At 37.3% G+C, this 25240-nt stretch overlaps 1 protein-coding gene across 15 annotated transcripts in view; it reads left to right on the plus strand.

Moving 5' to 3' along the window:
• The window catches only part of EPHA6 (EPH receptor A6), a 532902-nt gene that overhangs the window by 410382 nt on the left and 97280 nt on the right, over positions 1–25240 (plus strand). For all 15 annotated transcript variants that reach the window (XM_075515531.1, XM_075515576.1, XM_075515552.1 and 12 more), the window contains one exon: positions 3636–3821. In XM_075515531.1, coding sequence (XP_075371646.1) covers positions 3636–3821 — 186 coding nt within the window. The remainder of the gene's footprint in view (positions 1–3635; positions 3822–25240) is intronic.

Below are 25240 nucleotides of genomic sequence, written 5' to 3' on the forward strand. Positions count from 1 at the left end.
CCTTTCAGCCACTCTTCACACTGAACTTGCTGCACCTAGTGACATTGTTATCGTATTGTTTGATTTTGTCCTGTCCATGACACTTTTTTCTGCCCCATCACTTCTTGCTCTTTGGTTTAAGGCTTCAGCACCTCTTCATGGAAGGAATTCCTGGAGGTACTTTGTCAAGTCTGGCTTAAAAGTTAGTTATCCTCTTATTTGCTTCATTAAGATGTTGAAACTCAAAGAAGAGGCCGACTCTTCAATTTTTCACAGAGAGTACATTATATTCTTTTTATAATCTAAGTCTTCTGCCAGTTCTCCCACGGGTCTAATGACTGAAACTGGGGAAGATGAGTTGAGCTGTATTTGGTGCTGTGACCTTTCAGTTCTATCAACAGCAACCGTCTGTGTTGTAAGACATTTAGTTTGATCCCATGTAGCAATACCAGACTGCATATCAGACTTTTAAGTGACTGAGTACTCCTGTTTCATTTTAAATAACACATATGTTATGACTGAATGAAAAAAGGGATGTGTGGTTCGCACAGGGTAAGCTTGTAGACTGCTCAATTAGCTTCTTTTTGTATAACATACAGTAAGATGTGTGGGGTTTATATCATTAAACCAGGGATTATTTACACTTTATTAAAACTGAACAGACAATGAACTCTATCTTTTTCTCTAGTTATCACCAGCTTTTTCCCTGGAGCAAGGCAAGATGTCGACTTCATTGACATCTGGCTCTTAGCTTCTACTTATTACACATGCAGTCATGAACCTTTACTGCTGCAGGGTCAACATTTGTCTTGTTTATCTTCAAACTTGAGCAATGAGACTTAGATTCTCAGATTTCAAAAATCCCTTTTGTTGAATACATTCCCCTTTGACTTTAAAAACATTCAAAATTCTTTATCTGAACAAAAGTGTAGAAAAAATACTCTGAGATGAAATCTTGTCAGACTCTTTCTCAGTGTAAATAGTTCAGTGCTTTAAATTATATCATTGATTCCCATCTAGTCTGAACCAGAACTAGAAGGTACTACACATACCTTAGCTTTCTAAATGTAGTACTGTCTGTTCTGTGAGCTGATGATCACTTGCTGTCTGTTTGACATCACGTCACAAAAAAATTGCTGTTAGTCTTTATGTTCACCAGTTTATCGATCCCAATATCCAAGGGGAGTGAATTTTCTTTCTACCTGTACAAATCATGCATCCAAAAAAGGGAAAAGAAACAGGTCAGGGAGAAGACATGATGTTCCTTCCCCTGCTTTGGATGTTGTACAGATGATAAATCTTGGGATTGTAAGTCCTTCCCTTGCCTCCTTCAGTTTAATTCATTTCAAAACACTTGATGAACAGCCCTTTACAGTCCCTGAGGTATGAATTCCATTATTTCTGAAATTCTGAAGTTGTAGTACTCTTGTATAATCTTATAATAGCAAAATGATTTATTTTATAACCTATGCTCTCCAAATTATTCTCAAAAATGAGATTTTGCAGTTCTGCAGATTTATTGATCATGCAATCTCTTTAAAAATCTGGATTTTAAGGCTCTAGTATTTTTGCTTTTGACTGTTTCAGCAAGGGGAAGAAATTGGAAATTTTTCTCATTTTAGGCATTTAAGTTTGAAAAGCCAGTAAGATGCAGTAAGGTCATGGCTTTAGAGATGCATTCTAGCACTGCTGGATGCGTCACAGAATAGAAGATTAATATACCTTGTCTCCTTCAAAATGTTCAGATTTCATGACTTTGGTTTATGGTAGGACTTTAGAAGTCCAAATTAGCTACTACTTTTTCAGTGGCAGTAGTGAGGCAAAAAAACCTTTAAGGAGAGCCTTGTAAGAGCTAAAGGGGCAAAACCATATAGGAAAATCCCTACCCAACTTCCCCTTTTGTCAAAAGATTCCCAGAGCATTAGTCTGATGACACATATTTTCACACATATGAGCACATCTTCAGGGAAGCACATGCTTCGATTTATTTTTAAAAATTAGGTAGAAATAAAATAAATGGGGGGGGTTTGCTAGAAAGAAGACCTAGGACACTTGGCTTTTGTTAGCTGTTTAAGAAGCTGCTAATTTATTCAGAGGTTATGTTCAGCATCTGTTGATTGTACTCTTGCACTTGATGATGTCTCTGTTTTGAAGTGAAAGACAAGCTATGAAATTGGTTTTTTAATCCCTCCGCTCTTCCTGGATCTTATTGGCTAATAAAAACCTTGTTTTATTTTAGTGGAAATGACAGAACCTAATAAAATAAAAGCTGTATAACAATATCCGTTCTAATCCTATAACATCAGGGAGTTATAATTTTCTGAAGTGAAGCTTCTGTCTTTAAGGCCTCTCTCTTCTAGATTCAGTTCGTATCTGAAGACACACTGTTACAGGGTAGAGCTCTCTTATTTTGTTTTCTTTTGTTCTGTCCTTAAACTTTAAGGAAAACTAATTCAGACAGCACTCAATGGAGGGGGTAACAAATTATTTCCTCCAGTTAAATACATATCTGTTTATGACTCGGTTTTGGTTTTCATCAGTTCTGTTTTCAAAATGACTGGGATAGAGAATTTAGTTCTGCTGTGGAAGTACCCTGCACTGAGAAGTGCTTTGAAATATTTTTGTGAACACTGTTTTTCATTTACTGAATTATGACCCATTGAAAACTGACCTGCAGGTATCCAGACTATATTTGGTAGGGGTTTTAAATAACTTTTGAGTGGCTTCAAGATCAAAGGAAAGTTGTGATTTCCATACAAACTTAATTAGTAAATGTGTAAAGGGAATCTGAGGAGACATGCATTCTTCAAAGGCCCTTACATACACAAGAAAACATCAGGTGAAGCAAGCTTTGAGATTCCTCTTGTTATGCAACTGGGTCCTGATTTGCTGAAACTGTTGCCCTTTGGCTGTCTGAACAGTGAAATATGTGATTAATTTCAAGTTGGTGTGTAAGTCCATTTAAGTAAATCATGTGGAAGTGCTTTTCTGGGGCATAATAGCATTAAGTACATTTTAAACGCTTTCTACAATTAGAGGATAGTCAGGTATTCTGATATTCTCATGGTATTTCTTTTCATATAGGTCTTAGTGCACGACACCCCTATAGATAGATATTGCTATAAATAGATATTTTAGATAGATATTTTGTTATCATTAGAATTAAAATCTAAGTGTCATTACCTTCCTTCCTCATAGCATGCTCAGTTTTATCACAAACATATTGATATCAAAGTTCAGTATCAAAATGTCAGTAAATCAAGATGAACCACACTGTGGAGGGCAGATGGTTTGGCTGTTGCAGTGAAAGTACAAGTCCCCATGATCTCGTGGTGTGGCACAAAGGAAAGGTGATTATTTGTTGTGAAGTAATGCTGAGTATTTTGCTTTTCTGGGATGTGATGAAACTCGTGAACTTGAATATCCCATCCGTTATTCTTCCGTCCACTTCTATGGGATGTGTGAGTTTCTTGAATATTTTTGCATTCTTGTTTCACTGACAACTACAAATAACTCTGAACTATTAAAAAAGACAGCTTTTAAGACAGCTATTGAAGGTTATTTTGAAAACTAAGGTGTTTAAGTTCAGCAATACAAACTGTACTGTAGTTCTTCAGGCACTGTGAATGATCTAACAAATATTTTATCTATTTAAGGTGAGTTCGGAGAAGTATGCAGTGGACGTCTGAAGACACCAGGAAAAAGAGAGATACCTGTTGCAATTAAAACTCTAAAAGGCGGCTATGTGGACAGGCAGAGAAGAGATTTCCTGAGAGAGGCTAGTATCATGGGACAATTTGATCACCCAAATATAATTCGCCTTGAAGGAGTTGTCACAAAAAGTAAGTTACTATTAATAGCCTTTTGTTGTTTTTCCTATTCTACTTCATTTGGTATCAAAATTAAGCATTACTTCCACATTCAATGTGGATTGCAATTCTCAGAAATTATCCAAATCTTAAAGTGCAGCAGAAACTGCAGAGTTTGGGACCATAATAGGAAATTCATAGCCTGTTTTCAAATAGAAATGTTTTATTTTTTTTTAATAAAAATCCTCCTCATTCAAATAAAGTCGTTACAGGTTCATATGAAATAGCACTATAAAGTTTGCTTGTAGGCAAGTGGAATACAGTAGGAAAACCATAAATATAACTGAGTTGACAATGAAGTCAAATCATCATGTCATGTAGCAGCTATAGTCTTCTTTTCCCACAAGCACTCACTCTTTATTTGGTTGTGTTTTACTGATTTTGGTACCAGAAGAGACCGATTTCCTATTTTAAAGAAATAAAATGTAAACTCTTTTAAACTTATTGTACACTTGCAAATGATTCACTAAAATTCTGGAATGATCTATGAAATGTCTTACTCTTTATACCTATTGCAGCTGCCAAGAGATATCCCTTGCCTCTGAAATCTAGCATTTTTAGCGGGGTTATGGGCTTTTCTGAAATGCTGAAATATCTAGTTATCATTTAAGTATTATGTAAAAGTCTTATTAACATGCATGTAATTTCTTTAATGCCAACCTTTTGCAGTAATGAATTAAAAAACTCATAAGGTATACTCGTCTCAAAATTAGTCGTTGCCTCAACTAAGCCATGTGATTTGCCGATTTGCAGCACTTATACTTTCCTTTTAAAGATCAAGTGTTGTGTATAAAACAATGATGTCCTCTTACCATCACAGTAAATACAATAAATATGTTATGAATATTTCCTGTTTTCACCTTGTTACAATATCAAAAGCTATGTTTGGAAAACAGAAACTACTAGAACAAAGAGGAAATTATAGCTCCTGAGCTCCTGTCATTGGAATGGAATTTCAATAGGTTTACAGGATGACCTTGTTCAAATCTGTCTCTCTGTGGTTCTAAATTAGGATGAAAAGGATCTTTTTTATTTCTTCACACAGTATTGCAAGGATATTCATTATTATTTACGAATGTTTGGTTACTAGACTAACGGAATCCATTACGTTGCAGACTTCTGGAAAGATATGGCTTAGTCTCCTCCATTGCTCTCCCATCAGTAACTGCTTTGCTGACAACAAACAAGAACATGACTTAATACTGGCTGAGCAGCATTGGAGATCTTTGTCAAGAGATGTAAAATATGTAGGAACTTAATTGAATTTAATTCCTTGCTTCATAATCAGCAGTATAGCAGCAATTAAATTCCACCAGTCTTCAGCAACATGGGCAGTTTATGAACCAGTATCCCAGGTATGACTAGGATCCATGTGGTGGATCTGGTAGGGTATGTCTCAGTTCTGAAAAAGGCTAATGGCTGTGATTTATGAACATTGTTTAAATCCAATTAGATGGTGCACACAGAGTACAGTGTAATGTACTTGACAATGGCATGATTGTTTAATCCTAGCCACATTTATAAATTTTCTTTCTGTAATGTCTCATCATCAGTTTAGAGAGAAATGAAGATTGCATTAAGAAAACAGAAAAAAACAGATAAATCAGTGCTCCAACATTAGAGTATTTGTTCCTGTTCTACAGGAAAAGTGATTATAGACAACCTTAAGTCAAGAAGTCATCATAAGCAGTTCTGCTTTTCTCTAAGGAGTCAACAAAATTTATTATTGTTTTTGGAATGTTTGCTTAGAGGTAATATAAAAATAGTAGGTGTTACTGTTATAGTCACACTGTCCTGTAAAAATATGCATCTCTCTCAGATATACAATAAGCAGAGAAAGTTGGAAAGAAAATATTTTTGGGTCAGGCAGGTTTAAAAAAAATAAAACAATTATGCAGCAATAATTATAGAATGAAAAAAATACACGAGTTATCAACAAATTTCACCCCAAGGCATGGAAAGTGCAAGTTATATAAAGTGTAAAGGACAAAGTTGTGCAGTACTGCTCTGCTGCAGGGAAGAAGCCAGGAGGCAGGCTGAGCAACAGACACACACACTCTGCTACCCTTCTCTTTTGCCACTTTATCTTTGGGATGTTGCCTTGCATTTATACTGCCCCATCTGTGGTATTTAGAGAATAACATGGCTTCGGCTAGGAGCAGAACAGTTACCTTGCATTTCACTAAATCCTAAATCTAGGACTGCACAAGCCAAAATGGTACAGAAATTTCCTACAACTAGAAGGTGTGCTGCAAAAGTGAGACAGAACCTTGTCCTAGCCAAATTATTTACGTAATGATAGCATGATTAAAAGGTGTTTTGTGTTAAAACTTAAGATTAATAACAGCAGAAACTATTTATCTGATAGGCATTACAGTTCCACTAACCTATAAAGGCACATCGGATGCAGTAAATTTGATTAATGGACATGTAATGCTGTTCTTAGCACATGCTTTCCTCTTTGTAACCATTAGTCACTAACTTCTAGCAGTTGCTGATATATATTGCATCAGTTTGTAAGCAGTATCTTCCATTACAGTGTCATTGACTATTGAACAAAAAAGAAAAAGGATTTGATTGTAATAAGCAAAAGTGCTCTACCAAGTCAATAGCTATTGACTGGGGCAATAACAAATTTGCCTGTTCATTACAAATGAGAGCTTTTATCTGGTGCTACCAGCTAAGCAGATGCTAACTTTTAAATGATACTTTTTTCAAAATTGCTATGGAATATGTACTGTACAGGATGAAAAAATGCTAAACCAAGCCTGCTCAGAAGTAGGTCTGAAACAGAGTTTTAATCCCCTTTTCTGATTGCTTCATTTCTCATTTGTCCTAACTGCGATCCCTAATCACAGAGAGCAGTAGGCAGAACAGTTGCTGTAGCAGAAGCTTTCTGTTAGCAGAGAGTTCATTTCAAGGGCAATTTGCCGGGCCAAGGCAAATACACCATAGCACAGAATCTGGATCCGATAGTTCGCTTATATTGCTAATCAGAAGTCACAAGGGAAACTTTATTCCTGTTTGGTTTGTTTCAGCATCACCATTCCCTGCATGGTTTGCCACAAAAGGCTGCTTAGTGCCTTGCAAATTGATGAGAGAAACTTAGGCACTTTATAAAAACATCCATGTTTCCCTTTCAAGTCATATTAGCACAGTGATAATTTTGGGAGGTCTTCTTGGGTGTGTCAGGGCATGCTCAGCCGAGTTGTATGTCACTGTCCAAGCTGCTGCCATTTCATAAACAGGTATAAGAAAAATAAAACTTCTTTCTCCAGCACGAACATATGTAACCAACATTGAGATCTGGACTATATAGAAGATGTGTCTTCCACTTCTACATCATGTTGAATTCTGTTTTGCAAACTTCCCATGAAAAGTCTGTAAACTAAACTAAAGCTAGGCTTACAGCAAACACCTGCCAACATAACTCTATCTACAAGAGACATGAAAAAACGGTCTCTGACTATTGTAACTGTACTGGAAGAAATCATTGGTTTTACACTAGCCAAACTGGAATCTATAGTTAGTTTAGCTTGATGGTATCTTACACAATAGTCTAAAACACAGCCTTGTCAGTACTGTGTAATACTGTGTCGATACAAAATATCAATGCATGCAAGGGCTTTATTGTAGTCATAATCTTAGTTTGTTTCTCTCCCCGTCAGACTTTACCCCAAATAACTTTCAATTGTTAAAATTAATTTCTAAGGAATTGCTTCCGTTTCTGAACTTTCACTACTGCAGGATTTGCACCTGTCACATTTACAAGAGGAATCTTTCTAAGGCATTCATTTTCTTTAACAACATTCTGTATATTGTTATTCTCCAGAAGAATTTTCAAATTAATCCCTTCACAAAAGGAAGATGACTGAAGACAGCACCTAGATTTTTGGTTCTGTGTAAGCTCGCACCCCCATAACATTGAGTCTGGCTTTGGAATGACACCTTCAACTCCCTTATTGTCTCCTCACTGTTTTGCTTTAGTGACTTTCAAATTGTGAATGCTATCACAGTTCTGAAATCTTTAGTCAGTCATCTGGCAGATGACATTCAAAGCTTTAATCGTTGAGTTTCTTTTTAAATTATTGTATATAACCTGTTCAGTGCAAGAAGAGTGCTGAGGTCAGTATACCTTGCCTTGTCCACAAGGAAGGCAAAGCAGCCTTCACTACAGTTTGCAGTAGGTAGCTCTTCATATCTGACCCATTTTTCATTTATCAAAAATGCAGGAGATAACAATGATTTTTTTTTCAGCCAAGACATTGTGTTCTAGGCCTTTGAGCCCTTAGTGTAATGAATCTAATGCTGCCCTTTTCTCGAGCCTGTTAACAGGTTGAGACTGTTAAATGGAGTTCAGAATTCATTTTGGAAGGTGACATATTTTCCAATACATGTGTCTATTACACACAGCATTGTATACTTGGCTGTATGCAAAGATCGAGGAAATTTTGTGGCACTGTTTGACCTTTTAAGAGTTAAGTTGTGACTATTTGAAGTAGGCTACACCATGATAGCTTACAAAATACGATTATGATTATACACCAAAAATGTGACCTACATTGCAGTATTTATCATTGATTTCTGAAAAGTAAAACCCTTAGGACCAAAAGAAAACATACAATGTTAATAAATTCCATGTTAGCATTATAGTATTGTTTATAACCTAGAATGTAACCAGTTTCAAACCTTGACATTTACTTGTATCAGTAATCTCAGTACATCACTGAAGGCATCACTGGCATCTCCAGGCACAGATGTACTTGTGGGAGGCCAAAATGGCTTCAGACCCACCCCTTGAACCCAGCCCTTGCACTGGCAGGCACTTACACCTGCCCTATGCAACACAGATACACAGCAGGATATGAAGACATTATTCATCCCTGAATATCTTCCATTCTGCTTATGGACAAGCCACTGTGACACAGAGTGGTGGTGAGACTACATGTGTGTCATATTAGCCAGTGGGCTTTACGTGGCATTAGCCATAAAGCTGAATTTGTCTGATGAAGCATCTTGTGGCCGTGCACATAATGATACACAAAACAGCAGAATTTCAGTCGTGTTATAAGTTGCTCAGTAAGTAAGTGGAGCTGTAAATTTAAATTTGGCTCACTGTCTCCTTTGTATCATGTTTCATAGATAAATATCACAACACATTACTGAATTCAGTGTTGCTGTGGCCAGCAAATTAACGCAAAAACCACAACCACCACCTGCACTGTTAGCCAAATTTACTAGATCAATTTATTAAAATATCATCCAAAATAAAGAGTTGAAAATTAGAGCTGTGGACATGACTGCTGTAACACAGGCAAAACTAAGTATCTATAGCCTTCTTGCAAAATAGGTTACCCTTCATGAACTGATATTCAAAGAACGTAATTAATGTTGCTAGTACTGAGTTATTTTTACACATGCACGCATGCATGTGGGTATTTCAGATAACACATACAAACTACCATGCACTCCATTTATTGAAGGTTGCAGCCAAAAATTAAGAATACACAATACTTGATTCTCCTGAATGACACACACTTAAAAGAAATAAGCTTGTAAACCTCTGGAAAAAATAATTTTTTCTTTCATTCATTGCAATCTGAGACTTTTTTTGGCAAAAATTAAAGGGCTCTTATGGTTTCCTGAAGTTCAAATCAGTCACATTTCTGCATTCTGCTTTTCTGTTTTGCAGCTAGCAAGCTATACATTGTAACTGTCAACTCTGCCGTAACACCTTTCACAGGACAATAAGCAATGAAGAAGAAGCATATTGTCAAACGATCAAACAGCTAACCTCTTGTTAGCAGCAGCTTAATCTGACCATGATAGAGTGTCTAACATAACTAAACTTTTATAATTCTACTTTTATAAGTTATGCCTCAGAAATAGGATTTCACTTTCTTCAGGAACCTTTGCCTTCAGATGTCTGTATTCAGATGTGTAGGACCTGACTTTCAAAGATATTTAGATGCTTTGATGTGAAATGAAGCTCTAGTAGAAAAATAGGTGACAAAAATCATTCTTACCAACAGCCATACCAAAAATAAAGCCTTGTACATAAGAAATGGCCAGATTTTTTTTTCTTTTTAAGGAGAAGCCTGGTCATCAGTTTGCATAACTAGCATAATTATTAACTGCAAGTGATTGCATTTCCATATATCTTCTGAATAAAGTATGCAATTTCTTCCTCCACCATTAAAGTACAGTAAGTTAACGGGCAAGATAGTTATAGTGTGTAGGTGATATATGAAAGCTGGGGCTTTTTTAACAACTGTAACCAGAAGATTTAATGAATAACAGAGAGAGACAAGATTGCACTGTGCTGACAGGTTTGCTGCAACAACATGGCTGATCTGGTCCCTGTGTAGGAAAACCATATGAGCAATGAGGAGAACAATTATAAATGACAATTGCAACTGCAATTGACAGGTAAAGGAGTGAGGGGGTTAAAGACTGTATATAAAGCAATCAATAATCCTGATTCACAAGCTGTGTCTGGTTGATTTATTTTGATAACTGTACATTCATTTATTATTCTTTATACGTGTATTGGTAAAGTCCTGTTGCAACTTTGTTGTTGCTAAACCTTTGCTGAGAAGTGAGGTGCTCTCACTCAAATTAACACCAAGACATGCTGGGTTTGAGAATAATTGATAATGATAGCTAAGAGAGGTTCTGCTGTATTTTAGAGCCTAGCAAAGTTAGATTATACCAGAAGCATTCTTTGGTAAGCTTCAACCTAGTTGTTAAGTATTACAGTACTCTCAAAACTGAAGCAGGGTTGTGTCCTTTTAAAAGGCAAATTAAATACATGCTTAACTTTGTACTATTGTTCAACAATAAATAATTCTCTTGTAATTCACAGAATATACAGCATTGGGCTGTGAAGGACACTGAGAGGTCATCTTGACCATCTTCCTGCCCCAAGGCAGAATCAATTCTATTTAAACTAGTCTGGATAGGTGGTTGCCTATCCTATTCTCAGAAACCTCTCCTGGTGAAGATTCCACAGCCTCCCTGGGCAATCTGTTGAGTGTTTAACTATCCTCATACTTAACCTTCCTAGTGTTAAATTGAATTTTTTTTTACTGCACCTTAAGGCCATTAACTCTTTTCCTGTCTGTGGTAGAACAGTTTGTGCCTTTCCTCTTTGTAGCAATATTTTACATTTGTAGACCATTATAATCTCTTTACTGTCTTCAGTAAATCACCCAGGTTCTGTCAAGTCTTTCTTCATGGTATATGTTTGCTAGACCTTTGGTCATTCTTAATGCTTTCCTTTGGACTCTTTCCAGTCAGTTCATATCTTTTTTAAAGTATAGCTTTCAAAAGTGGATAGAGTGGATGCTGAGCCTTACCTTCCTCTAGTAAGCAGGAAAAAATTATTTTAAATGTAAACTGTGTTACTCATCTTTAAATATGCATGGTTTTCAATAGCAACCATTGTTGGGGTTTATTTTGATTTATTATTACCCATAGATCCTCCTCTGTAAAACAGCTGGCTGTCTAGTCTTTCCTCCAGGATGTATTTGTGTGGTTGTTTACTGCCTTCTCCATTGATCTGCTTTGTCTTCACAGAATATTGTTCTATGCTTTCTCACACCTTTCCTTAGCATGCCAAGTCATTTTGCCTTTGGAACCTAATCTCCAAGGGCCCCTTCCACTTTGGTGTCTTTCTCAGATTTAGAAACACACTCTCAGTTCCAGCATCCCAGTCATTAAGGAGGAGACAGAACAGTAGCAGAAGCCCTGGACCATACTATTTGTATCTTTCCAGGTTGCCAGTGAACCACTGAGGACAGTTTCCCAGCTGTTATTACCCTGACTGTGCAGTAGTTACATCAGAACAGGAAAGCATAGTGCACTGTCTTGACTGTGACCGATCTGGGATCTGCGTATATAACATTACTGTAACTCTTCTATCTGTGAGACCTATTTGTCGCAGGCAGAAATTAGGCTGGCGTGGTATTTGCTCTTGAGAAATGTGTGCAGGTTGTTACTTACCACACTGTCATCTTCTAAGTATTTGCAAATGTTTTAAGTTTTTTTTCTGGTTCTAAGAAATGAAGTTAGTCTGACTGAGTCCTCTTTCCTTTTTAATGCATTGTGTTGTGGTAAACTTCATGAGGCATAACTTGATCAAGTAAAATTGCAACTCTTATAACTATCTTTTTGTTATTATAAAAACATATGCAGATCAGCAGTAAAGGAATGAACTGGAAATCAAATTGCCATTATCACATGCAAAAGTTGTTTGTGTATTCTGTTTCATCTTTTCGGTTATTCCATATACAGACTATAGACAGGATTTCGTGATATGCTTCAGGGATCGTCATGACTGTCATATGCAGGCATATCCATCTACCTGTACTGCCTAGTATTTTGCTTGTGAAATACCTCCACAGCACCAGGAGCGGCATATTGCAACTTTTGGAAGATGCAGCTTAGTTAAATGCCAATGAAGGTTACTTAATTAAGTTGTTACCATGTCTGGTTGATTAGAAAACCAGAAAAGCCAAAATACTTCAAAAAATCATACACCTATATTCATTGCAATAGCTGATTAAAATTAACCTGGAAAACCCCTTCTGTCTTAGTAACTTCAGTTTTGTAAATTCAGCCAAGACCTTTGAATGATGATATAAGTTTCTCACAAATATAGCTTTCTTTGAAAGTTCCATAATGGAGCTGTTGAGTATGAGGTTGCAAACCATGTAAAATCAGGTATGAATGGTAAGGATCTCAGAAAATTAAATGGGTAATGTGTTTGAATTGCTAAGAGAGAATAAATAGACTAAGCAGTAAGATCGGAGAGAATATTAATGGAATTAGAAAATAGCAAAGCAATGAATCATTGTACAGACACAAGGAATTTAGTAGTTGTTCATCTGGGACATGTTAGCTATGAAGTGTGGAAGATAAGGCAACTGAATTAGTACAGACAACAATAATAAAAAACAAATCAAATTTAAAAGAATTTCTGGTTTCTTCACTGCCAAGAGAAATTTATTTTATTGAATTTGGCCATGATCTAGAAACATAGATGGGCAGTTTCCTGACACAGAGCAGCCTAAGAATTAAAACTTTAACCACATTCCTGTGGAGAAATGTCGAGTATATATAGCACACATCTGCCAAACTTCCAATCACAAGAGTGATTATATCATCTGAAAGTAGGAAATGAAAATCCTTAAGTACACCTAATCAGCACAACTATGATACTCTAGCCTGGGGAAACGTGAGGAAAGTACCAAGCAAAAAGAGTTAAATCACAGAATACAATTTAGGATACAAGCTTGTATGGATCATGATGTTACGTAGTCAGGACTGACATCTCATTGCCTCAGACTATATTTGCTTACTACCTTTCTTTTGTGCTGCCATTAGTCTCTTAGTTTCCAGTTGTAGTTCTTATACTACCAATCATCTGAAAATGAAAGACTGGCAATAAAGCTACTGTAGGCTGCAGTGACATACGATAAGACCTTGTACCGGAAAGACTGTCACAGTTAGGGGAATATATATCTGTAGTTTCATGGATTACAGTTGGTTCTTGATAATAGGCTAACAGATATGTCTTGCTTAAGGTAGAAACCTTATCACACCAGGTTTTACCATCATGTTGTTTCATGATCTTCTGAGTTAAGATGTTATGCTAAGACTGCACTTTTAGGAGAGAAATCTAGATTAGATACCAAAATAATAGAGATAATTCAATGTTTCTGTTCCATGGTGGGTGTTGGGTCTAGATCCATGTCTGATACCAAGGAACAGAGCTGCTCCTTGAGGTGACAAGATGAAAGATGGGAGACATAATCATGGTGACTGTTAAGTCCTCATTGTTACTTTTTTTAAGAGAAATGGCTGCCATTCTCACTGGCTTAACTAAACTCAAACTTAAATGAGTGTATCAAATAATATATCGGTGGTGCTTTCAATTTGATACAAAGTTATTTGCAGTGTATTATCTTAATGTTGTCTAAAGTTTGCTGGTGGCTGAAGAGTTCTTGTTCACCCTCACGGTTTTGTTTGCATTTCTCCAATTCTTTGGATAAGCCTACAGCCTTACATGTATGAAAGGGTTATTGTGGGGACTTAAAAGTTCATTTATGAAGTGTTTGGAAACCCAGGGGGCAGGGCGCTACTGAAGCCATAACCATTACAACTAAATAATTTATTAATGCTGGAACCTTATTACAGAAGAGTTGTCACATAGTGAATATTATTTATAATATTAATCTTCTCTAGTCCAATGGATTTTAGGTATCTTAAGGATGGAGGTATGTATGTCGGTACTTCTGCAAACCTCAGAAAATGCATACGTCTCATTAAAGTAAACAGGTACAAGATAGCAACTAGATTTTTTTGGTAAGTTGAGATCATAGAATCATAGAATCATAGAATCATAGAATAGTTTGGGTTGGAAGGGACCTTTAAAAGTCATCTAGTCCACCCCCCCTGCAGTGAGCAGGGACATCTTCAACTAGATCAGATTGCTCAGAGCCCCATTCAACCTGACCTTGAATGTTTCCAGGGATGGGGCATCTACCACCTCTCTGGGCAACTTGTTCCAGTGCCTCACCACCCTCATTGTAAAAAAATTCTTCCTTATATCTAGTCTAAATCTACCCTCTTTTAGTTTAAAACCATTACCCCTTGTCCTATCTCAACAGGCCCTACTAAAAAGCCTGTCCCCATCTTTCTTATAAGCCCCCTTTAGGTACTGAAAGGCCGCAATAAGGTCTCCCCAGAGCCTTCTCTTCTCCAGGCTGAACAACCCTAACTCTCTCAGCCCATCCTCATAGGAGAGGTGTTCCAGCCCTCTGATCATTTTTGTGGTCCTCCTCTGGACCTGCTCCAACAGGTCCGTGTCTTTCCTGTGCTGAAGACTTCAGGGCTGGATGCAGTACTCCAGGTGGGGTCTCACCAGAGAAGAGTACAGGGGCAGAATCACCTTCCTTGACCTGCTGGCTACGCTTCTTTTGTGATCCTTAAATAACTTTTTAAAACCAATGTAAATGTCTGTGTCACTACCAAAAATAGAGCACAGTTACCTGTGCTTTCTCATATGGGATATACTGACAATCTTTATGGACCAATAGTATTGGTGTTAGCACTTTGAACCATGTTACGCTGCCAGGTTCTAGTTACCAGCTGTCTGAGTTAAAGCTTTCACAGAAGAAACAAGAGAATGCATTGTGAAAACACACCCTAATTCACCTCATGTGCAAAGTTAAATAGATCAGCTTGTATGCTTGAACTTTGAGTGACTGATGAATGTTTGAGTCATTAAAACTGTTCCAGGAAAGCTGTACCCCTTCTGTAGTTCACATCTCTTTAAATTTTACATTCATTTGCAAGTATGTGAATAAGGAATGAAATAATAAGTTTTTCTTATTCTATGTTGCTTAGGCCTACCAGTTCACTTTGCCAAATTTGTGATGAAACAGAACATGCAAGACCAACATCAGTAATTAGTTGAAGGGGGAATGTCAGCATTGCGGTACAGGTTAATACGTAAGGACAAGTTATGGTTCTTAGATTTACCTGAACTAGAGTAAGAAAGAGCCTTGTTATCTATCTCCTGTCACCCCAAAACAGAGAGACCATCAGACCTAGGGAACTGCTAGTTCAGCAGGTAGTTATGGTAGTGGTTGTCCAGATGTCACACATGCTTTATGGCATAAACCTCTGCCTCAAGAGGTTGTATTGTGGTCTTTACTACAGCTTAAAGGCTCATACCTAAATTTCAAATGGAAGGCACAAGCTTGAGATACCTTTAACAGCAGATTCATATGAAGAAGAAGAATTAAAATATGGATTGGTAATTTTCTCATATGAATGATCTGATATTGTATTTTATGGAAACATGAGAGTTGGATGTGAGGAAAAGAAACCTTTGGTTATTTACATCATCTTCTTTCTAATGCAAGGATTGCTATAAACAACTATAGTTGTAATGCTTTGGATGGGACAGAAAGAGAGCAGAAGAGAAAAGAAAGGAACTTCTTGACAAGGAGGTAATACCAGTTTGGGGAAACTGCAGATATGTTTCTCTCAGTAAGGAAGAGTTCCTCTTTATCTCAAACCAGACACATCCTCCTCACGCAGGAATCAAAGCACTTGTATAGAATGTTGCCAGTTGGGACATGCTTCCTACATACAGATTCATTTTCCAGTGTACAGAAGTAAAAGCTGCTGAAAGTAACCATTTTCAGTGATTAGTGAGAAATCTTTGACATTTGGAAGTGGAACAGTCACATTATGCAATGAAAATCTGTTCAGACTTGTTTGAGTTATAGTCTGTTGAAAAGTGCCATGTGTTTTCTGTGTTCTGCTCTGGAGAGCAAGTGAGAACTTTAATGACAGAGGTTTGCAGTGAACGCACACCCACGCATTTTGCTTCCTGATCTCATTCAGCATTGCAGCTCCAGCCAAGGCAGATAAATTATTTCTGCTTCCACCATTCTTCTAGCACTATCATCAACATGCACACAAAATAATGCCATCATTTTAATAGTTTTCATCTGTAAACTGTTTATTCAGAATCTATTCACTCAGCCCATCACTATGTTCTTTGTATATTCCTGACCTCCAAATTCCTTTTTTCACTTCCTCTGTACTGTGAGTCTTGTTGTAGCCATTTCACAGACTACCATTATCTTTCTGATTCTTAATACATACATAGTTCATGTTCCAGATGAATAAATAATTTAGATGCAAACTGTCTGGGATCCATTCCAGACTTTTGAAGTTTTGGTTGGAAATATAGTTTGCAAAAAATACTGCTTCTTAAATCTTACAGTTCTTCACAGATAAACGTAGCCTTGGCACTGCTTATAAATCAGGAGTAGATGATGAAACTGTTAAGGGGGGCACAACTGAAAGAGAAGCAATGTGGAAAAAAATATGTATTTTTTAAAAACACTATAATTAGATGGTGTGAGTTTACAAAATATTCAGTTTAAGTATGTTCTTAGTATAAGCACAAAACACTAATGACAATCCTGTAAACACATTTTAAGAGACAGATGTATTCAGTCTGACATTCCAGAATAGATTCACGACTACATCAGTTGGTAAATATTGTCATTTTTCTACTAAACTTTAACAAGGTAATTTCTACTCAGTAAAATTTGAAAGTAAAGAATTTTAGCTGATAATGACCTCACTTCAATATTTCATCTAGAGAAGCATAGTACAGAAGTTTCATAACAGTAGAGATCTGTACTGTAGTTTGTAGAATTCACATAATTGATTTCCTTTCTTCCTGAAACAACAGAAACTTTTTAATTTCTTCCTAGACTGGTAATAACTTAACCACTTTGGAAATTAGTCGCCACTCTTTCCTTTTTCTTCTTTTTTCCTCTCGGCTGTAGTTGAGTACATTCTTCAGCATACAAACACTGTTTTGCTGCTTTAGATAAGATTGGCAATTTACTTCCAATTTTCAATGAATGCCTTTATAAGCATTGAAAAATGTGACTTCACGGCCTATTTAAACACTGACTACCCAATATTCATCTTGCCAGAATCACTGTTGCCAAAACTAGCACAAGGAAGATCAGATGAGAGAGGTTTTACCTCATGGCATTCACCCTTAACACCAAGTGGTCTTTGAGCTTGAGGCAAAATCCTCTGAATACACTGATATCCACAAAGAGATAATTAACAAGCACAGCTAATTCTCTTTGGTCAGTAGCATTTTCCAAAAAAAGGAAGCAGAATGCCCATGCATATGCCAAAGCCCATCAGATAGCTACAGGAGCTGCTTACAGCCTGGCTTATAACATGGGTTATCAGGTGTGAGCTGGGACACCTTCACTGAGCCTAGGCATAGAGGTTTTTTTATCTAGCATACAGATTTGTAAATGTAAACCAGTATATAATACATTTCTAATCAAAGAGTTCGTCTGAGGTCATGATAGTGATAGCAATCTTCCTACTTCTAATCTTGGCATCACTTATTTGAGGGAGTCACTTGATATGTGTAACCAAGAAAATCAAACCTTTGTACTTAATTTCCTTGATATTAGTGAAATGTGAATTGTGAATGGTATGAATGTGAATAGTGAAAGGAATTGGAATCCTCACCCTCAATTTATACTCTTCTTTTGTTTAGCAAAAAATCACTTTTTGTCAATTGACTCTTTGGAACTTCAGCTCCAAGTGTTTTTCTTAACTGAAAACAGTGAGTCTTTTTCAATGATACTAATTTCTGTCTAAAAGTGGAGAGCATTTATCTCCTACTCCTTGTTCATACTGTTACAGGCTAGCAAGGCTAGAAGAGTAGATAATCAGAGCTTTAATTGCAGAACTGCAGAATTTACAGCAGGCTGCATGAATACATTCATCTTCAGATGTCACCCATGAAAAGCTATTTCACTCATTAAATTAAAACTCACTGCAATTTTTGAACAGGAAGTACAAAATTAAAATCTATTATCTCTCTTTTTATGGAAATACCATGAAAAAGAACATCTGAAAATTTAAAAGCCCCTGGAACTTCTTAACCATCCCATTTATAAGACCCCATCAACATTTCACATGGGAGGTTCCTGTCTTAAAGGATGAAGAATTCCGTATCATAGGAATGCTCAGATTTTACTCAGGATCTTTCCTTCCAAAATCATGCAAACTGGGTCATCAAAAGACAACTGAAGTGAAATTCATATTGCTAATTATTAATGGGCTAATCGTTCCCCAAAATCATGATGTGTACAAAATGAATCACAAAGGTTTTGGCCAATATTGCAGGCTTTGTTTTTTCTATCGTGAATGAAAACTATAATTTTAAAGTATTTTGTTTCCAGCTAATTTGATAATCCATGCGTGATCATGTAATCCAAACGCACAGCATACAGTGCTTGGAACTGCATTCTGGGTATCATACATAAGTATAAATACATAAAGATTTCAGAGTTCTTGTTTAGCATTGTGCTAAAGCTGTTTTCAGTTTAAGCACTGACTGAAAAATACTCATTTAATAGGCAGCTTAAACATACACAGATTGTTTTATCCCATAACAGAAGCACAGTATTTCCAATTACTATTCCATTAAGACTACAAAGATGATTCAACGCAACAGTTGTTATTGCTATTAAAAGCCTTAATCATATTAATGTTGTCACACCAGTCTTCTCAGCAACCAGAACTTTAGTGTGCATTGACATTTAACACATCACAAAATAAATGGCTATAGTGTTTGTAGAACTCTTTTCAAGTGATTCCCTCATTTTTTTTCCCCCAAATTGCCTGTTTGTCTAGAAGCAGCAAGGGAAATTAAATTAGATGTTAATATTCTACCCAAATATTCTGTAACTTCCATCAGTTCCTCCTTAGGAATTGTAAGCTTCTTTCGGCATTTGCTTTTTCTCCCAGAGAAGTCATAAGTAAAGCCAAAACTTGCTATAATTGGGATTTTCTAAAATAGTCTCATTCTATGTAAATATTCCTAAGTCTGGATTTATTCCCATCCACCAATCAAGAAATAAGAGAACTCCAGCACTTCAGGTTCATAGGAAAGCATTGTCTTTCACAAGGATCTCAAGGTTAAACTCTTCAGGGTTGGAGACCTAAACAGCAGCTTTGCCCTACCAAGTGTTTGTCCTCTTCATGTTTCCAGATAGACCCTGTAAATTTAAGTCTGGAGCAGAGATTAGGGGACTGCTCATGGCTTGGACGGGTGTACTCTTTGCTGGGTTAAGAACTGGCTGGGTGGCCGGGCCCAAAGAGTGGTGGTGAATGGAGTTTACTCCAGTTGGTGGCCGGTCACAAGCGGTGTTCCCCAGGGCTCAGTGTTGGGGCCAGTTCTGTTTAATATCTTTATCAGTGATCTGGATGAAGGGATCGAGTGCACCCTCAGTAAGTTTGCAGATGACACCAAGTTGTTGTGGGAGTGTTGATATGATTGAGGGTAGGAAGGCTCTGCAGAGGGACCTGGACAGGCTGGATTGATGGGCTGAGGTCAATTGTATGGGGTTCAACAAGGCCAAGGGCAAGGTCCTGCACTTGGGCCACAGCAACCCCATGCAATGCTACAGGCTTGGGGAAGAGTGGCTGGAAAGCTGCCCAGTGGAAAAGGACCTGGGGGTGTTGGTTGACAGCTGCCTGAATATGAGCCAGCAGTGTGCCCAGGCGGCCAAGAAAGCCAATGGCATCCTGGCTTGTATCAAAAATAGCGTGGCCAGCAGGACTAGGGAAGTGATCGTGCCCCTGTACTCAGCACTGGTGAGGCTGCACCTCGAATCCTGTGTTCAGTTTTGGGCCCCCCACTACAAGAGAGACATTGAGGTGCTGGAGCGTGTCCAGAGAAGGGCAACGAAGCTGGGGAAGAGTCTAGAGCAGAAGTCTGATGAGGAGCGGCTGAGGGAACTGGGATTGTTTAGCCTGGAGAAAAGGAGGCTGAGGGGAGACCTCCTGAAAGGAGGTTGTAGAGAGGTGGGGGTCGGTCTCTTCTCCCAGGTAACAAGTGATAGGACAAGAGGAAATGGCCTCAAGTTGCGCCAGGGGAGGTTTAGACTGGATATGAGGAAATTTTTTTTCACCGAGAGGGTTGTCAAGCATTGGAACAGGCTGCCCAGGGAAGTGGTTGAGTTGCCTTCCCTGGAAGTATTTAAAAGACGTTTGGATGAGGTGCTTAGGGACATGGTGTAGTGGTGGTCTTGGTAGTGTTAGGTTTATGGTTGGACTCGATGATCTTAAAGGTCTTTTCCAACCTATACGATTCTGTGATTCTGTGATTCTGTGACTCAATATAGAAAAGCAGGCCTTTTAAAATATTTTCACCAAGAACTAGGTTATAGTGGTCTGCTTCTCAGAAATGAGGCCAAAACATGTGGATGCTTTATTATTCCCAAACCAATAAAGCTAAGGAAATTCAGAGTTAAAATCAAACTCAAAAGTAAACCCAACAAAGCATGGAAATAAACAGTCCAGACACCTGAACTACTCATTGTGCTGTCATGCAAAAACCTCACAGTGAAAATAAGCAAAGCAGCATTTGTAGAAAACGGGTCCTTTTTTATTATTATGACTTATTGTCAGTGGAGAAGAAAACAGAAATGTTTTCAGACACAGAAACCCTTCTTCAGATTATTTTGTTGAGCCTGGGTGCTGGAAAGCTTCCCTGCTCTTCCCAAAAATATTGCTTGGATACTGAAAGAGACAAACCTCTGGGTTTGTATAACATTTCCACGAGGCCATCACAACTCCAGCAGTGCTTGTGTCATGGCAGTGCCTCTGTCCCCACACAAGACCAAACAAAGGCAACACTAAGTCTCCCTTAGCCTACTGGTGGAGGCAGAAAAAGAACAAGGGTTAACAGTAAAGTTGCCTCATATGTTTCATAATACACATTCCAGGTACAGGCTCAGGTTCACTGAAGTACATCAGTGTACTTCACTGTAGATGGCTCTTTAAACCTTAAGTCTGTTTTTTGATGGAAATTCCCATTCTCATTTAAATACTATATATGACTAATAAACAAAGGTTAAAAAAAAATCTTTACAGTAATTAGTTATACTTGAAATGCAGGTCGCTGCTGAGTACTAAAAACCTCAGATCAGGCCCTTCAAAATCATGGCACAGTCCTAGAATAACAAAATACTGAAAACTATTCTAGGCTTTCTAATCTTTATTTTTTCTAAACATCATAGAGTATGTTCATTTTGTATTTCCCTGCATTTCTACTGAAATTATTAAAGCTCTTTTTTTTAGGAAAAAAACACGTTCCAAGCCACTGAGGACATACAGATCAATTAACTTGAGTATAAGGTTGTTTGTCACAGCTAGGCCAATATAAGGCAAGGTAAGTATATATCGAAATCTCTTGCAAACCTCCGTGTTAAGTTCTTTCATCAGCCCTTCTGTCCTCCCTTCTGCTTGCCCTTTTATTTTCTACAAAGCACACGTATCTCCATACACATTTTTCCTTCTTCCAGATACTTGTATTTCTAGCATTCACCTCTCTTCTACTTTTTCTAATAAGTATACCTAATCCAAAGCTTTTAAAAAAGGCTCTTTAGGAATTTCTAGTAAGTCTTGCCATTGTTTGTAACTGAAAACTGATTCATTGCCAAAGGTGCAATCTCCCTGAATTTCTTAAGAGTTGTCCTCCACACGTGTGTTATTGCCTATTGCTCTTAGGGCACATCTGCACCACGGCCATTTTGGTTACAGCATTTTGTCATAAGAGGCTACTCCATCCTATTGTTTCCAGTGATCTAATGGCTCTCTTTAAGAGCAATTTGTGAATCTGGGGTCATTGAATACTTTGGAAGACTGCTGCACTTCTCAGAATAATCACCTAACTGTAGGCAAGATACAATTTCAGTCCTATTGAGAATAATGGCACCTGACTTTTGAAAAAGGGCAGTCCTGCTGGGGATGTTGTGCAGTAGGATGTTACTCTTCAGCCCTTTCTGAGAGAGAAACTTTCTTACGCAGAATAACAGGGAAAAAATGACCTTTTGTTCTAAAATAAAATTTTCAAGTGCACACAATCTCTCTAAGATATAGCAAAAAGAGAAATTTTAAGCATCCGTTATTCATTCCAATTTTAAGACTATTAGGGAGAAATATATGATGCAGTTTGTTCTCTATTTCTTAGAGAGCTTTTCCTAAAGTGTGTTTTGATTGAAGGTAACCAACTTGCTCACAAATACTCAGAAAACCCATTTAGTTTTCATCAGTAAAGCTCGTAATTTGGGATAAGCTGAATTCTTGTTTTAAATGCACAGCAGAGTTTATTCTTAGATGGAATCACCAACAGTGGCTATGTAACAGCACCCAAAAAAATGAATTAACTAGTCACTCTTTGATGCATGGTGTTGCAGTCAAGTTCCTGTTGATCCTCTTCTTCAAGCCACAGTTCTAAAGTTAAATCTGGGTCATCTTTTGGAGTGAGATGCTGAAACCCAGTGAAGTGAGATAGTTACTTAGAGGCAGACAAAAGGAGCTCTGGATTATTCCAGGTATGTGGGCAGCTGCATCGCAGACTGAGAATGTGGCTGAAGCTCATTGCAGCTTACTTCTAAACAGGACGTATAATTTTCCTTTCCATGGGTACACATCAGGGAGACGGTATATACCCATACCACATACTATGACAAAAGTGATGCCTCACTATAGTTAATCCCTAATCTTAAGAACTAGCAAGAGCACCCAGATTTTGTAATAGAGACCTTGCTTGGGTGACTGTTCCCCAAAGGAGATTCCTCTGAACTTCAATGTTTAGACATTGCTTTGTATTTGAAATTGTGAAAATTCATTATCTGAAGAGGTTCTGCCAAATAATTCCCTATATTACTTAAGACCTTAAGTGGAGCAGAGCAAGTACAAAGATCTTTTGCTACTTTAGATATTGACATGAGTTCCTTCAGAAGCAATTCCAGTCTCACTGGCTAGAAATACCCCAGTAAGCAGTCCTCAGCTGCATCCCTCCAACAGTAGTTTACTTTTTGTTTTCCTGTTTCTTCTATTCATATACCTTGGCATCCTGCTAAATCTACTAACATAAATTATATAATTCTCCATTGCAATTGTTCTCTTGGAGATGCAGCAGGAAATATCTATTTCTAACTTAATTAGTCAAAGTCCAAATGGACTGGTAAATGAAGAAGATGTTCTAAGTTTTACACTGTCTGTATATTTCGGATATCTAAGTATTCTAATAGTACTTTCTACTTTGAGTTAAGATTCCAAGCTCTATATTTTACAACAGTGAGATTAAAAATTCAGGCTGTTATAAAAGTTGCTCAGACAAAGATGGCTAAACACCTACAAGTTCTTGAAAGTGCATTCAGGAATGACAGAATTATTTGTGAGTGCTCTGGGATGATGTCGTTTACTCAAGTGGAATCTGGGGAAACAAAATTAGACCACCCTTTGAAAATTTGCTGCTGAACATTAGAGTACAAATTTCCCTCTGCACAGCAAAATGCATTTCATACAGGTTTTGGTTTTACTAGCTTAGGTAGTAAAAACCTGAGAGCAGAATTTAGCCTTGAAAAGTCTTCACTGCATTATTTGCAAGGTAATGGAAATCTCCCCATGATTTGGTTAGACGAGAGAAGCTCCAGAGTTCCCTTCCAACCTCAACCATTCTGTGATTCTGTGATTTCAGTAGGGGTAAGCACACTCATTTTTGTTAATTGTTGTTGTGCTTTAGTATTTTATGATATGTATTGCAAAATATTGTTTAGTGATCTTAAAAATTAGATTTTCCTAAGACATATAAGTTATGTGGGTAAAAATGTAGGCATACCACTCTATATTCTATCACCTTTGCTTGCATGTGCCAAAAAGCTCTAAAATAAATTATTCAAAGCATTTTCTAAATCTCTAGATTAATGCATTCAAAATAGTTAAAATTAATTGTATAGATCCATGCTTTCTAAATGTACTGAAAATGTGATCCAACAAATTCATCAGGGATAAATTTTAGCCCTGCTTCTGATCTTTTTCTTTTCCATTCCAAGTCAAGCCTTTTGAATGCTCTACAAAATCTGACATCATAATTTCAAAGTTTTATAAAGCCGTTCCTCATGAAAACCTTCCATATGTTCCCCCATAAAAAATTATGAAGTAATGTACAATACCTGGTGGTCTAGGAAGGATAAATCAATAAAATCATGTGAGAGAAAAGTCGACTGGTTTTCAGTACTTTCCATAATGGATATATGACAAATAATTTTGGAAAAAATGCTCTAACCCTTCTTCTAGTTTCCCTGAGGAAACACTAGTAACAATAAAAAACACATTTTATTTTAGAATGGAAGGTGCTCGTAACAGAAGCCAGCCTTCTCCCAGACACTGAGTGATAATATTGGATAATTCCCCTATTCAGAAGCAGGAGAACTCTTTCTACATTCTGTTCTGTAGTATTTCATTACTAAATATTACAGTCCCGCCTTCATGAGAGTGCAGTTATGAGTGAAAACATCCTAAAGTCATTCAGTTGCTTCCTGCCAAACTGAACACAAAAGCTCATTACAGCCCTTTGACTCACTTCCCCAAAGCCTTCATCCGCGGAGCTCCTAAGAAGTTTCTCTTAGCTGTATTTTACAATCCCTGTGTGAAGAGCATCAAGACAACTGACTACACAGAAATGAATATCAGTGGGGTTTTGCATTAAATACACTAACTGTGCATTTTTCCTTTGTTTCAAGTTCTAAGCAAAATCTATGGGAAAAGAATAACAAACTAAAGTCCTCTTTTGATGGTACTAAAAAAGGATGGTATTAGTAAGAAGAAATAACTGACAGTAATTGTGACCTCTCTAGAACATCTCCTTCTAGTTTATTAAATTAAGCAGCCAAAGAGCTCCTTTTGAATTTCAGGCTGTTAGATGCCCAAAAATATATAGCACCTGAAATGGTCAATTCCACCTG

The sequence above is a fragment of the Mycteria americana genome, chromosome 1 (genome assembly GCF_035582795.1).
Source record: "Mycteria americana isolate JAX WOST 10 ecotype Jacksonville Zoo and Gardens chromosome 1, USCA_MyAme_1.0, whole genome shotgun sequence".
NCBI lineage: Eukaryota > Metazoa > Chordata > Aves > Ciconiiformes > Ciconiidae > Mycteria > Mycteria americana.